The 16,137-nt window shown below is 45.4% G+C and overlaps 1 protein-coding gene across 1 annotated transcript in view; it reads left to right on the forward strand.

Annotated features, from left to right (window-relative positions):
- Positions 1-16,137, forward strand: part of GTF2I (general transcription factor IIi) — a 111,286-nt gene that overhangs the window by 76,665 nt on the left and 18,484 nt on the right. The window contains exons 14-21 of the mRNA XM_037743774.1: positions 1,835-2,018; positions 4,051-4,109; positions 5,887-5,958; positions 6,929-7,112; positions 8,466-8,524; positions 13,470-13,541; positions 14,435-14,618; positions 15,888-15,946. Of these exons, the coding sequence (XP_037599702.1) occupies positions 1,835-2,018; positions 4,051-4,109; positions 5,887-5,958; positions 6,929-7,112; positions 8,466-8,524; positions 13,470-13,541; positions 14,435-14,618; positions 15,888-15,946 (873 nt within the window). The remainder of the gene's footprint in view (positions 1-1,834; positions 2,019-4,050; positions 4,110-5,886; positions 5,959-6,928; positions 7,113-8,465; positions 8,525-13,469; positions 13,542-14,434; positions 14,619-15,887; positions 15,947-16,137) is intronic.

The following is a 16,137-nucleotide window of genomic DNA, read 5'->3' on the forward strand; positions in this document are numbered from 1 at the left end:
TTTAGTAGAGACGGGGTTTCACCATGTTGACCAGGATGGTCTCGATCTCTTGACCTCGTGATCCACCTGCCTCGGCCTCCCAAAGTGCTGGGATTACAGGCTTGAGCCACCGCGCCCGGCCTTTAGTACAAATATTAATGTTTAGGAAATAAGACTATTGCACACAATAATAGCAAAAGAAAAATGGAGCTGTTCTGATGGGAGACCACTCGTTATGAGTTATTTATTTATTTATTTAAAATTTTTTTTTTTTTGAAAGATGGGGTTTCACCATGTTGGTCAGGCTGGTCTTGAACTCCTAACCTCAGGTGATCCACCCGCCTTGGCCTCCAAAGGGTTTGGATTACAGGCATGAGCCACCACACCCGGCCAGTCATTAATTAATTAATTTTGAGTCAGAGTTTGGTTCTTGTTGCCCAGGTTGGAGTGCAATGGTGTGATCTCCGCTCACTGAAACCTCCGCTTCCTGAATTCAAGTGATTCTCCTGCCTCAGCCTCCCGAGTAACTGGGATTACAGGCGTGCGCCACCACGCCCAGCTAATGTTGTATTTATAGTAGAGATGGGGTTTCTCCATGTTGGTCACACTCGTCTCAAACTCCTGACCTCAGGTGATCCGCCCATCTCAGCCTCCCAAAGTGCTGGGATGACAGGTGTGAGCCACCGCGCCTGGCCCTTTATGTTTGATTTTAATACTCCCCACACTCTTTGACGGTTTACAGCTGCTGTATTATTTTACTCTTGGGTAAATAAATCTTAGCAGAAATTTTGTAGTTCAGGAGAATCTTCTGCTTCTGTTATTTATTTTGTTTTTATTTATTTATTTATTTTTGAGACGGAGTCTTGCTCTGTTGCCCAGGCTGGAGTGCAATGGCACTATCTCGGCTCCCTGCAACCTCTGTCTCCTGGTTCAAGGGAATCTCCTACCTCAGCCTCCTGAGTAGCTGGGATTATACGCACCGGCCACCACACCAGCTAATTTTTGTATTTTTAGTAGAGATGGGGTTTCACCATGTTGGCCAGGCTGGTCTGGAACTCCTGACCTCAGGTGATCCTCCTGCCTCAGCCTCCCAAAGTGCTGGGATGACAGGTGTGAGCCACTGTAACCAGCTTACCTCTGTTATTTAAAAGAAATTATTTTCATAAGCCCAATAAGGCTACAGTAATGTTTACATTTTTAAAATACTGCTTCTTCCATTTAGTACTATATGTATTAAACACACCTGGTGTGTTTTTCTGGCTTTGTAATATGGTTCAGATTTCTGTAGAAAGTTGGCCAGGCGAGGTAGTTCATGCCTGTAGTCCCAGAACTTTGGGAGGCCAAGGCAGGGGGATCACTTGAGGTCAGGAGTTTGAGACCAGCCTAGCCAACATGGTGAAACCCCATCTTTACTAAAAATACAAAAAATTAGCTGGGTGTGGTGGCATGCGCCTGTAATCCCAGCTAGCCGCTCAGGAGGCTGAGGCAGGAGAATTGCTTGAACCTGGGAAGCGGAGGTTGCAGTGAGCCAGGATTTCGACAGTGCACTCCAGCCTGGGCTACAGAGCAAGACTCCACACCATCCCCCCACCAAAAAAAAATTTCTGTAGAAAGTCTGGCTGTAGCCGCATTGCCATAAAGTAATGGGATATTTCACTGCAGACTTTGATAATCAGAATATGAGCATTTTTGGTGTTCTTTTTATTTCCCTCATGCTATTTTTCTTCTGATTCAACTACAGTAACAAGTAAAGATCAAATTATAAAAGTTAAAGAGCAGTAGAGATTCAGTTATTTATTATACTTTTCTACAAATGTTGCCTAAATGATCTCTCTTTCTCTTTTTGTCCTTAAAGCTCAAGCCATAAAAGCCAAAGGCCCGGTGACGATCCCATACCCTCTTTTCCAGTCTCATGTTGAAGACCTTTATGTAGAAGGACTTCCTGAAGGAATCCCTTTTAGAAGGCCATCTACTTACGGCATTCCTCGCCTTGAGAGGATATTACTTGCAAAGGAAAGGATTCGTTTTGTGATTAAGAAGTAAGACTCTTGGATTCCTTTTGGACTCTTGTCTCTGTTGTGAGCAGTAGGTCTTTTTTATTGTTGACACATATTCCTTAACTACCAGGGTTATATGTAATGAGGTTTGAGTGACTTTATGCATTGGTATTTTCCACTTTTTAATTTATCTGGGTCCCGCATTGCATCAGTCAGCCAGTGTTGGCATTTGAAGCATGAGCACGCTCACGCTGGATTGGCATGCAACTGATATTTTCTTTCACAATTTTCTGCTACTTTTGCTAAAGAACATAGTATCCATGCCTTGTTTTTAGGTCTGAGATTTTTTTTTTTTTTTTTTTTTTTTGAGACGGAGTCCAGTTGCCCAGGCTGGAGTGCAGGGGTGTGATCTCAGCTCACCACAAACACCACCTCCCAGGTTCAAGCGATTTTCCTGCCTCAGCCTCCTAAGTAGCTGGGATTATAGGCGTGCGCCACCATGCCTGGATAATTTTTTTTTAAGATGGAGTCACGATCTGTCTCCCAGGTGCGATCTGCAACCTCCGACTTCCAGGTTCAAACAGTCCTTCTCCTCAGCCTCCTGATTAGCTGGGACTGCAGGTGTGAGCCAACACGCCCAGCTAAGTTTTTGTATTTTTAGTAGAGATGGGTCTTCCCTGTGTTAGCCAGGATGGTCTCGATCTCCTGACCTCATGATCTGCCTGACTCAGTCTCCCAAAGTTGGGATTACAGGCATGAGCCAACGCATCTAGCCAATTTTTGTATTTTTAGCAGAGACGGGGTTTCACTGTGTTGGCTAGGCTGATCACGATTTTTTTTTTTTTTTTTTTGAGTTGGCGTCTCCCACAGAAATCCAGGCTGGAGTGCAGTGGCACACTCTTGGCTCCCAGGTTCAGGCGATTTTCCTGCCTCAGCCTCCCAAGTAGCTGGGATTACAGGCATGTGCCACCATGCCTGGCTAATTTTTATATTTTTAGTAGAGACAGGGTTTCACCATGTTGGCCAGGCTGGTCTTGAACTCCTAACCTCAGGTGATCCTCCCACCTTGGCCTCATAGGCCTGAGATTTTTAAAGCATATATGAGAATATATGATTATTTTTATAGCTGTATGGAGGAAGGTAGTCTTGAATACAATATGACGTTAAAGGATCCCATTGAAGAGTTTTGTAATATGCTTCAAACAGCTGTGGGTTGTAAAGCTGCCTCTTATTTTTTGAGATGGAGTTTCGCTCTTGTTGCCCAGGCTGGAGTGCAATGACGCGTTCTATGCTCACCGAAACCTCCACCTCCTGGGTTCAAGCAATTTTCCTGTCTCAGCCTCCCAAGTAGCTGGGATTGCAGGCATGTGCCACGACGTCCAGCTAATTTTTTGTATTTTTAGTAGAGACGGGATTTCACCATGTTGGCCAGGATGGTCTTGATCTCTTGACCTCGTGATCCACCTGCCTCAGCCTCCCAAAGTGCTGGGATTACAGGCGTGAGCCACCGCGCCCCGCCACAAAGTTGCCTCTTTACCTGTGAGGATACATACTCCCTCAAGCACCTTATAAGACAAGTTGCAGTTATCATTTTGTTTTATTACTCTGTAGAAACCTCAAATTAAGATTTAGTTGTGGGCCGGGTGCGGTGGCTCATGCCTGTAATCCCAGCACTTGGGATGCTGAGGCGTGTGGATCACCTGAGGTCAGGAGTTCAAGACCAGCCTGGCCAACATGGTGAAACTCCATCGGTACTAAAAATACAAAAATTTGCCAGGCATGATGGCAGGCACTTGGAATCCCAGATACTCGGGAGGCTGAGGCAGGAGGATTGCTTGAACCTGGAAGGTGGAGGTTGCAGTGAGTTGAGATTGCACCACTGCATTCCAGCCTGGGAAGAAGAGCAAAACTCCATCTCCAAAAAAAAAAAAAAAGCATTTAGTTGTGCTCAAGCATCCAGATTATCTTTTCTGGTTTTGAAACCCTGCCTTACTGACTTAGTGTTAAATATGTGCTAGTGGTTATCTGCTGAATATTTCCTAGTGAACATTGAGTATTCATTCTCACCTTTCAGACATGAGCTTCTGAATTCAACACGTGAAGATTTACAGCTTGATAAACCAGCTTCAGGAGGTAGGTTTTCGGTCTTGAGGCAGATCAGAAGATTAGGTGCCATAGTTATTTCACACTTAACATTGATTTCTTCCCTGTGTTACCTTCCACATGAAATAGTATGTCTCTGTTTAATTATGTGCCATTACAGGAGAATTCATGCTGTCAAAATTCTGTCTAATATTCTCTAGAAGAATATGCTCATCTTCTTTTTATTAATCCATTGTAAATACATGCAAATATTGCGTTATTGGGGAGACAGAACTAAAAGAACAATATTTTTTCTACTTTTGATGCAAGGTTTATCTACATGATGAATTGAACAGTTTATTATGAAGTCCACTTGAGTCAATGGAATAGGCATTCATTGAATTTCCATGATACACAGGACATAAGAAGGTTTCCTTTTAGATCGTGGAGCCATTTATATCACCCTTTGATTGTTAGATGTATTTAGTTTTGTTTTGGTTTTTGAGATGGAGTCTTACTCTGTCGCCCAGGCTGTAGTGCAGTGGTGGGATCTCAGCTCACTGCAACCTGCAGTTCCCGGGTTTGAGCGATTCTCCTGCCTCCACCTCCCAAGTAGCTGGGATTACAGGTATACACCACCATGCCTGGCTAATTTTATATTTTTAGTAGAGATGGGATTTCTCCATGTCGGTCAGGCTGATTCGAACTCCTGACCTCAGGTGATCTGCCTGCCTCAGCCTCCCAGAGTTTTGTGATTATAGGTGTGAGCCACCGCACCTGGCCTGTTAGATGTGCGTTTTTTTGTTTGTTTGTTTGTCTTTTTGAGGCAGAATCTCCCTCTGTTGCCCAGGCTGGAGTGCAGTGGCACATTCTTGGTGCACTGCAACCTCTGCCTCCTGGGTTCAAACGATTCTCCTGCCTCACCCTCCCAAGTAGTTGGGAATATAGGCACTCGCCACCATGCCTGGCTAATTTTTGTATTTTTAGTAGAGAAGGGGTGTCACCAGATTGGCCAGGCTGGTCTCAAACTCCTGACCTCAGGTGATCTGCCCACCTCAGCCTCCCAGAATTTTAGGATTACAGGCATGAGCCACCTCGCCTGGCCTAGATGTGTTTTAAAAGAAATAGAAATAGAATTGATTTCCTTGCTTGCTTTTGCTCTGGCGTGGAGTGGATCAGGGACAAGACAGAATGGAATCACACTGTTTACATTTACTAAAATGGAAGGATTGCCAGCAAGATCATATTCCTGATCTTCCTGTAGCACATGTTGCCCTCTAGCTGTTCTGGCTTTTTTTCTAGTTTATCGGATGGTTCATTTTGTTCTTTTTGTACAGCGTCCACATTGTTTTAGGAATAAACACATTCTAGAATCTTAGGGATAATTTTATTATTCTGCCTTTTTTCTTTTTGAGATGGGGTCTCGATTTGTTGCCTAGGCTAGAGTACAGTGGCACAGTCTCAGCTCACTGCAACCTCTACCTCCTGGGTTCAAGCAATTCTTCTGCCTCAGCCTCCCAAGTGGCTGGGATTACAGGCATTTGCCACCACACCTGGCTAGTTGTTGTATTTTTAGTAGAGATGGGGTTTCACCATGTTGGCCAGGCTGCTTTTGAACTCCTGATCTCAAGTGATTCCCCCTACCTTGGTCTGCCAAAGTGCTGGGATTACAGGTGTAAGCCACTGCACCCAGCCACGAATCTTGGAAATAATTTTAGTCACATTAAAAGAAAAACTAATACCTACCATTTTATAATAATAATATTAAATAATGAAAGTTATTAAACCCATTAAATTGAGAAAACTTGTATTACTGTTATTTTGACAGTAAAGGAAGAATGGTATGCCAGAATCACTAAATTAAGAAAGATGGTGGATCAGCTTTTCTGCAAAAAATTTGGTAAGTCTTTTTTTTTTTTTTTTTTTTTTATTATCCCTTCTAACTACAGTGTATAGTGTGTAATGTTTTTTTAAATGTTGTTTTATTTTAGGAAAGTAAATACAGTGAATAGGACTCACCTTCAGTTTTCTCTCTCTCTCTCTCTCATTCTCTCTCTTTTTTCTTTTTGAGAGGGAATTGCACTCTGTTGCCTAGGCTGGAGTGCAGTGGCGCAATCTCAGCTCACTGCAACCTCCTCCTCCCGGGTTCAAGCAGTTCTCCTGCCTCAGCCTCTCAGGTTGCTGGGATTACAGGTGCATGCCACTACACCTGGCTAATTTTTATATTTTTAGTAGAGATGGGGTTTTGCCATGCTGGCCAGGCTGGGCTTGAACTCCTGACCTCACTTGATCTGCCTGTCTCAGCCTCCCAAAGTGCTGGGATTATAGGTGTGAGCCACCATGCCCGGCCCTCATTCCATGAATTCCTTGTGGAAAGTTATTTCCTTAAAATGGCATGCTCACGAGGTTGAAGGGGTACAGAACATTGGCTTCCTGATTGCAGTACACATGAATGTCCTGAAATGTGCCAGTTTGTAGCGGCCATTGGAGGAGGGTTGTCACGGTCCTGAACAGGTAGTAATCAAAGGCCGCTTCCAGATAGTGTTTAGGTGATGTTCCCTATTGTCTGTTGTGATGTTCTTTCTCTCTTTTCTTCTGAAGGATACTGAAAAACAAAGTTGAATCGTTTACGCTCTCAGAGCTATTAAGATGGTCTTAGGACCAGGACACTGAAATCTGCCAAAATCTGGCTGTTGATGATGGGTCATTTCTACTTGTCTTTGCTGTATGAAGTCTATTCAATAGTTAATAAATATGTTTCTAGAGTTTTTTCAATTAAAAAGAAAATTGACCTGTGCCTTGCTTTGGATTGTACTAAAATCTGATTTCAATACAAATGTCGTCTCCCGAATTGCTTTGATTCTGTCTAGCGGAAGCCTTGGGGAGCACCGAAGCCAAGGCTGTTCCGTACCAAAAATTTGAGGCACACCCGAATGATCTGTACGTGGAAGGACTACCAGAAAACATTCCTTTCCGAAGTCCGTCATGGTATGGAATCCCAAGGCTGGAAAAAATCATTCAAGTGGGCAATCGCATTAAATTTGTTATTAAAAGGTAAGACAATCATCTGAAGTAACAGTTTCAGTGTCTTCCCTGAGAACAGATTAATTTGATGAAGATGGGTCTTTTGTTTACCTCATCATGACTATTTTATATTTACGATGAAGGCATTCATGTTTAGATTCACTTATTCAACAAATACTTGTTAGTGTAAGCATCAGATGTGCAAAATTGTGTCTAACAAGAATGCCTTCCTTGGGAGGATTCATACAAAGAGGAATGCAATGAAGGCTGGGCATGGCGGCTCACACCTGTAATCCCAGTACTTTGGGAGGCCGAGGCAGGAGGATCACTTGAGCTCAGGAGTTCAAGACCAGTCTGGCCAACATGGTGAAACTCCATCTGTACTAAAAATACAAAAATTAGCTGGATGCAGTGGTGTGTGCCTGTAGTCCCACTTACTTGGGAGGCTGAGGTTAGAGAATCGCTTGAACCTGGGAGGTGGAGGTTGCAGTGAGCGAGATGGCACCACTGCACAACAGCCTGGGTGACAGAGCAAGACTCCATCTCAAAAAAAAAAAAGGAAAAATGCAACGAAGCATTATTGAGGATTTTTAGAGGAGAAGGTGAGGATGGCGTACCTAGTTCATTCACTTGTACATCCAGCAGAGAGGGAAGGCGTTTCAAGTCAACGAAATTTATGAGTAGGGGCGGGAGTCGGCAAACCTCTCCACATATCCACGGATCTCACCCATTGTGTGTGGAGTGAGGAGTGCCATGTGGGCATGGCGGGATCGCATGGGTAGATTGTGGTGGTCAAGTGGAGGAAGACCTCAGATCTTAGAAAAGCAGAGGCAGTCATGAATTTGTCTCGAAGTACATCCCTCTGAAAATCACTTGGATCTGCCCTTTAGAAAAGTTATTGTGGCTTGATTTTGAAGGGTAACACAGTGGTAGTTTGGGTGCAGGGGTAGGAACAGAAGGCCTCTCTCCACTCACGGAAGGGATGCTGAAGGGAAACCTTGCTTACTGATGGGGGTTGTGCCTCTGTGTGTTCATTGGGACCGAGTTACAAGGGAGAGGAAAGGTTTAAGGCGATGCAGCAAGCTGCTTCTGGCTGTGCCGTGGGACAGTTCAGCTAAGATTTGGAAGCAGAACTGAGCAGCTTTGGGGGCAAAGTGACTTTTGCATGTTTATCTTAAATATAAGATGACTTTGAAGGTCTCACCTGAATGTCTGAAAATTGCCATTTTCAAAATAAACTCAAGTCAGCAAGTGATTTTTTTCACTACAAAATGAAGTCAGAATGAACCATATTTAAAAATAATTGGCAGTGCACCCCAGTGTGAGAAAGGCCCATGAGCTGCTTCCAAATGCTTTGTTACTGATACCAGCTCTGTTTTTCAGACCAGAACTTCTGACTCACAGTACCACTGAAGTTACTCAGCCGAGAACAAACACACCAGGTAAAGTAGTTGTGGAATCCTTCTTTAAAAACACAGATCAATACTTTTTAGGCTTTTAAAAATTAATGTCATCTTTTAAAATATGGAAGTTCTCCTTTCCCTGCCTCCCCAAAAAGTCGTTTGCAGAAGCTCAATCCAGGCACTTCTTGATTTATCAGTGTGAACACCTGTAGTGTGCGCATAGCTCAGGCTTTGAACTTAGACCACTGTTACCCACGAGAAAGACAGTGTGCACCCAAATGCAAGCCGTGTATGTGATTTTACATGTTCTCATTCAGACTGTAATCATTATAAAGAAACACACAGCCCGGCGCGGCGGCTCACGCCTGTGATCCCAGCACTTTGGGAGGCGGAGGCGGGCAGATCACAAGGTGAAGAGATTGAGACCATCCTGGCCAACGTGGTGAAAGCCCGTCTCTAAAAAAAAAAAAAAAAAAAAAAAAATGAGCTGGGAGTGGTGGTACGGGCCTGTAGTCCCAGCTACACAGGTGGCTGAAACAGGAGAATAGCTTGAATCCGGGAGGTGGAGGTTGCAGTGAGCCGAGATCACACCTCTGCACTCCAGCCTGGTGACAGAGGAAGACTCTGTCTCAACAAAAAAAAAAAAAAGGAAATAGACAATGAAGTATTTCACAGTCCTTATTTCATAAGCATATATTCTTTATTTGACAATTTGCATGTCTTTCATACTCACAGCATATTTCAATTCCAAGTAGCCACATTTAAAACATTTCTACTGCTCGGGGATGGTACCTACTATCTGCATTTAGACCTTAATGTTTATTCCTAGGCACCCTGTTCCTAAAATGGCAAAGACTGTAACTCTGGCCTGCACACAATTGTCAGCCTAATAGGAAAGATGTAAGAAGTCTCTGTTCAATGAATGATGTTATTTTCCTTATTAGGGCTCTAAGTGTGCCTTTATTATTTCTTCCTTTTTTTTTTTTTTTTTGAGATGACGTCTAACTCTGTAGCCCAGGCTGGAGTGCAGTGGTGTGATCTCAGCTCAGTGGGGCCTCTGCCTCCCAGTTTCAAGCAATTCTTCTGCCTCAGCCACCTGAGAAGCTGGAGCTGTAGGCATGCACCACCACGCCCGGCTAATTTTTGTATTTTTCGGTTTCCCCCTCCTCTTCCTCCCAGGAGAAGAAGGGAAGGAGCTGGCTTTCTGGCAGGTTTGAGAAAGGCCGGCAGTTTCTCTGTATGAATCACTTTCCTCTCCCGAAGACAAAGGGCTTTCTCCTCCCTCTTGTGCGCCTTTGTGATTTTTCTCCGTTTTAATGCTGCCATGGTTACTTCTTTCAACCTGAAACCAGCCTGTCCAACATGGGGTTTCACCACATTGGACAGGCTGGTTTCGAACTCCCGACCTCAGGTGATTCACCTGCCTTGGCCTCCCAAAGTGTTGGGATTACAGGTGTGAGCCACCACACCCAGCCTGTTTCTCTTTGTTTCCCATTGTTAATGTCAGAGTAAGTGACCACAATTTGTAGATCATGAGCCACCTTAGGAACTTCTGTTGCCAAGAACCAATAAATGGCCATACCCTGTGGGGTGGTGTTCTGTTGTCCGGAAGCGAGTGTTTGGAATCAAGTATGAGATTCGTGTGTGTATTAGGTGTTTAAAGATTGGTGCAGTTAATCAAGCTCATGAGTACTAAGGTGAACAAATGTTTCAAGTTGGGTTAATGGGTGTGTCCTAAAATACTGCTCCTTCAGTTCTCACAGGGCCTGTGGCCATTCGTGAAGGTCAGTCAGTGTGCCACATGGATTTTGTGTGGATTAGGGTGTGGAACGTGGTTGAGAAATTCTGTAGAAGGGTAGTAATGTGACCGTGGTCCGGGAGTCCTGCACTGGAGAAGGTGAAAGTCAGTGCTTCACTCATAGGTTAACCTCAAAATGCTTTTGATTTGGTCAGGGAAACAAAGTATTGGTGAAGAATCGAAGATTGGAAGTGACACCTTTTTTTGCTCAGGGAAGTAGTGGAGAAAGAAAAACCTTCCAGGAGGCAGGTCTTCAGTTTGGATGAATCTGAACATGATGAAACCTGTAGAAATTCATTTCTCAAGACAAAGCTCAAGTTCAAGGCTGTGAGGCGTGCACTCAGCGCTTTTGTCAGGGGCGGCTGTGACAGTGACTGCAAAAGCCTGTACGATATAAAGAAGGTGCAGGCGCCCTCGAAGTCACTGCAAGGATTGGGTCTGGAGCAGTGCGGGACCTGCGATCGTCACCAGAGCGCAGCAGCGGTCGCCACAAGGAGAATCTCCACTTTTGCTGTCACTAACAGCACTTGACTTTATCCCATTCCTAAAAGATCCTGGAAGGAATGAAAGCTGCTTGGTGGCTCCTCATTCTGCCATAACCTTACGTGGCGTGCCCGTGGACCGTGCATTAGTCTTTAGACAGGACAATTCAAGTCACAGACCACGTGACAAAAGAATTTGGGGGCCATCAGAATTGTCTGCTTAAAGGCACCATGGGTGCGCATTGTCCTCAGCTTGGTGAAAGGGAGCTGTCACACCTGAGAAGGGGGTGGAGCCAGGGACGTGATGGAGGGGGAGGCGGCACCTGGCTCTGTGAGGTGGAGTGTGACCTCCTGCCTGGTAGGAGCCAGTGCCAGAGGAGGAGGTGGGGGCAGGGCAGAAGAGGAGGCTGAGTGGTAAGTGAAAAGACGCACTTGACCTCAGAGGAGGAGAGTCCGATGTCTTTATTGGTGGTATTGAAATGTGGTTCATACCGGAGTTATTTTCTGTGCCTGAATGAACTCTGAAATCCACAGGGAAAAAGCAACTCACGTTAAACCGTTGAGATGCTAAGTTTTCTTTTAAAGTAAAGGAAATGTTACAAGATCTTCGGAAACCACCAACCTTTAGCGATATTTTCAGTCCTCCTCCGACATTTTCCGCTGCGTTTGTCACAGAAATGAACTCCACACTGAGGCGAACCCTCCACCCCGACCCTTTTCCTCTCTCTCTTTCCCATCTTGCCTCATCCAGGAACACTCCAGTCATCCTCCAAGTCTGTCTCTGCCCTCGTCCGCACCCCCTCCACCCCAGCCCTGAACGCCGTCCACATGAGTGTTTTTTCTTTTGGGTAGGAAAATAAACCCCACTGTCACTGAGTGATGTTGAGTGCCATCCCCTTTTTACCATGGCTTACTTTTTTTTGAAGTGATTTTTCCCTTTATGTCTTTTGCTTTAAGCCATCTGTGAAATTGCACGGCGATTTCTGGGGTGGGGACAGAAGGAAGGCAGTGGTAGAGGTCATTGGTGCTGTGCCCAGTTGGCTGGAGGAGGTGCGAGGCAGGGTGCTCCTGCACTGGGGCAGCTGGAAGAGCTTGGATGGCCCCGTGGGCAGGCGGGTGAGTTCTGTGAGTCGGAGGGCCGGTACGCAGTGTCCTCCGTGGTTCCAGCTTGTAGGCTTGATCAGGCTGTCACCTGCAGCTGGCAATGAACTCTGCTGCTTTTGAGTCACCCTTGGCAGAGATGATGGCTGCCGCCTTCTGCTGCTCAGCTTTTGCCACCACGCATCTGGCCCTTTCTCCTTCCTGCTGAGCTACCTATTTGGCTTCCACTGCTTCTGGAAATGCCTCCCTGAAGGTCAGATCCAAGGTCATAGCATCCGGGAGGAACCCAAAGGTTGCTGCCTGCTCCGAAGTTGATTGCTCGCCTGTCTAGAGCTCAGCCCTCCCTGCGTGATCAGTTCTCCAGCCTCAGCCGAGCCACCCCTGGCTCGAGGAGTTCTGCGGTGATGGACGGCAGCACGCTCTTCATTAGCGTCTCTGATGCTCAGAAGATGCTCAGACCTGGCCAGCAACAGGTGGGAAGAGGACGCCCAGTGTGATGGTGACAGTCTTTGCTCACAGTGATGACTGGCATGTTACGTGGTCAAGAGCAGCAGTCAGAGACAATTGGTGTCTTTTCCCATGGGATGAGAAAGTGAGTTCCATCCCCTCTCACAGTGTCCTGAACTCCGTGGACTTGGTGGAAGATGACAGCTCTCTGTCCAGCATCACAGTGTAGAAGGCAGAGTTCCCCACGCCTCCTGCAGCAGCTAAAGCCCGGTCAGGCTTGGCAGCTGTGTTTCCGTCTGCTAGACCCACACACACCTGCCTCCACTCCAACCCCCACATGAATTCGTGCCTTTATCATTGATTTCTGATGGGAAAACTTGCTTTGATTGGTGAAGTGTTGCTTTACATGGATTTCTAGGCACACCTCTGTTCGACAGAACAAGGACTGCCTGTAGAGAGAGCAAATAGAAGTGAAATCGCTCTTGTTGGAGCTAGTGTGGGAGCGCTCCAACCTTACGCAGCTGGCCTCCCCGCCATGACAGTTCCCCGAGGGACCTCTCCAAGGAGAAATGTGTGAGAAGCGCTGATTCTGAGCACTCTTTCATGTGGGCAAATTTCATTTTATTTACAATGCAAACTTAAATTTAAATGCTGTCTTTCTAGGCCAGGTGTGGTGGCTCATACCTGTAATCCCACCCCTTTGGGAGGCCAAGGCAGGTGGATCACTTGAGGCCAGGCATTCATAGCCAGCTTGGCCAACATGGTGAAACCTTGTCTCTACTAAAAATACAAAAATTAGCCTGGCGTGGTGGCGCACACCTGTAATTCCAGCTACTTGGGAGGCCGAGGCAGGAGAATTGCTTGAACCCGGGAAGTGGAGGTTGCAGTGAGCTGAGATCACACCATTGCACTCCAGCCTGGGCATCATAGGGAGATCCGTCTCAACAAATGAATAAGTAAATTGTCTCTCTGCAGTTTTTCTGATATTTAGCAAGTACTGGAAATTATTCATTTCCTTAAGACCCGCAATTTTTGTTTTTAACAAAACTGAATTAAGAGAATCACTACAAGCAAGGGTACATTCTGGGAAATCCATTCTGATTTGCAACAGCACCAATCAATAACATGGTTAATTGGGCTTATTTTTGTTTTCCAGTCAAAGAAGACTGGAATGTCAGAATTACCAAGTTACGGAAGCAGGTGGAAGAGATTTTTAATCTGAAATTTGGTAAGTAACATCCAGCATTTACGTCTTTAATAACATATCAATGAAGGGCCATGTCTGAATGAAGTATAGAAGTTCAGGACCTAAAGAAGGAAGGTCCCAGAAACTCAGTTTTCCACCACTACACCTGCTCCTGAAAACAAGCCGATGACTTCCTTTCTCTTGAATTCCACCTTCTCCGTTGTCAGAATGGGAGAGGAAGGGAGACGTTAGGGTAACTCGCAGTTCCACTGTCTGAACTTCTAATCTGGCTAACACCCATGTGACAAGTAGGTTTCACCATTTGTTTCAGCTTAGATTTGTTGACAGCGGTTTCCTGGAGTGCTGTCTTGAGCAGGAGTCTGAGGAGGCTCAGCAAGAGCGTTTCAGTTGATTGGGTGTATCTGTCATGGGGAAGGAAGTAAGGAGCGGGCAGTGGTAGCAGAGTTTCTGGGCGTTCCTGTCCATTACCTCAATCTGTGCTGTTGACGTTTCTTGTCCCAGATCAGGAGTCCTCACTGCCCTGCCTCTGACCGCTCGGACTGAGTGCTGCTTAGCTGTGTGGTAGACACTGTGTTTTTTGACCAGACACCCTTCCTCTCAATAACACAAAGGCTGGCAGGGGTCGCTGCTGTGTGGAATGGCCTTCCATCATTTCTGCCCCGAGCACAGAGGTCATTTTGACTAATAACTCTCCTTTTGATTTAAAGTGTTCAGATGTTCCTCCTAAAATCCTTACTTTTTAGGCTCGTTCTTCAGATTTGCCCAGTATCCTAAGCAAAATGCCTCCCATATGAAGCGGCTATTGCTCCATCGTAGGGAATTTGTCCATGATGTACTTGGGAATGCAGACACAAATAAAAGAATGTCCGCGTCATCCGTGATCCTCCACAAGTTACGTTCTCTTGCACTTTCAGCTCAAGCTCTTGGACTCACCGAGGCAGTGAAAGTACCATATCCTGTGTTTGAATCAAACCCCGAGTTCCTGTACGTAGAAGGCTTGCCAGAGGGGATTCCCTTTCGAAGCCCTACCTGGTTCGGAATTCCACGACTTGAAAGAATTGTCCGTGGGAGTAACAAAATCAAGTTCGTTGTGAAAAAGTAAGTGATCTTTGCCACTGTAGTCATTTCGGGAATTAAAACAATAAAAATGACGTTTCTGTTCATTAGGTTTTCTAGCTAGAGGTGACAGGCGTGGGTGTGAGTCCTTGATGGAAAAGCCTGGCTCTGAGCTGCAGTCCTGGTGCTGTCCATTGCCCCTGCAGTCCCCCAGCCTGTCCGCCGTCATCCTCATCAGTGCAAGGAAAATAGTGACGATGGCCTCTGAGGTGTCACTCCAAGGCACTGTGGTGATTCACAGTATGCCTGAGTACTTGAAGTTTAACTTGAGGTGTTTTTTTTTTGTTTTTTTTTTTGAGATGGAGTCTCACTCTGTCGCCCAGGCTGGAGTGCAGTGGGGTGATCTTGGCTCACTGCAACCTCTGCCCCCTGGGTTCAAGTGATTCTTCTGCCTCAGCCTCCTAAGTAGCTGGGATTACAAGCAACCGCCACCATGCCCAGCTGATTTTTATACTTTTAATAGAGACGTGGTTTCACCATGTTGGTCGGGCTGCTCTTGAACTCCTGATCTCGTGATCTGCTCGCTTCAGCCTCCCAAAGTGCTGGGATTACAGGCGTGAGCCACTGTGCCTGGCCAACTTGCTGGTTTTTATCTGCTCTGTCATTTCTGGCCAATCTTGTGAGCAACTAAATATCAATGATTGAGTTTCTTTCTTTTCTTTTTTTTTTTTGGAGACAGAGTCTTGCTCTGTCACCCTGGTTGGAACACAGTGACATGATCTCCACTCACTGCAACGTCTGCCTCCCAGGTTCAAGCAATTCTCGTGCCTCAGCCTCTCGAGGAGCTTGGATTACAGACTTGCGCCACCACACCAGGCTAATTTTTGTATTTTTAGAATAACAGAGTTTCACCGTATTGGCCAGGCTGGTCTCAAACTCCTGACCTCAGGTGATCCACCCGCCTCAGCCTCCCAAAGTGCAGGGATTACAGGCATGCGCCATCACTGAACCCAACCTAATGACTGAGTTTCTTATCTACGTTTCTGCAGAATTTTAGTGGCCAAGAAAATACACTAGTGTTATTTTTTTTCAGGAAAGAAGTTATTTATTTACCCTTCATAAAATCACTTACCAGTCATGGGAAGGAAAAATCAGGGTTTTTTGTCCACAACAATAGGAATTATTGTTGTGTTGCATGATGATTCTGTGAACGCCTTTAGAATAAAAAAGCCCGGTCACATCACGACTGTTGTACGAGCTGTGAGACACCATTGTACTGGCTCCTGTGACATTTCTTGGTTTTCTTTCTAGACCTGAACTAGTTATTTCCTACTTGCCTCCTGGAATGGCTAGTAAAATAAACACTAAAGGTAAGAGATGATGTGTACTCTATTCTATTTGAGTGCATTAAGACATTCTTTATCCGATTCCTTAAATCATATGGAATCGTTGGCCAGTATCTTTGTGGGACTTAAGAGTTGGTTACTTTGCTTCTTAAGGCATTTTATTTAATGGGCCTCTTTTTCTTTCTTTTCGTTTTTTTTTTTTTTAAAAAAAAAAA

This window comes from Cebus imitator, unplaced genomic scaffold (assembly GCF_001604975.1).
Source record: "Cebus imitator isolate Cc_AM_T3 unplaced genomic scaffold, Cebus_imitator-1.0 Scaffold153, whole genome shotgun sequence".
Classification (NCBI taxonomy): Eukaryota; Metazoa; Chordata; class Mammalia; order Primates; family Cebidae; genus Cebus; species Cebus imitator.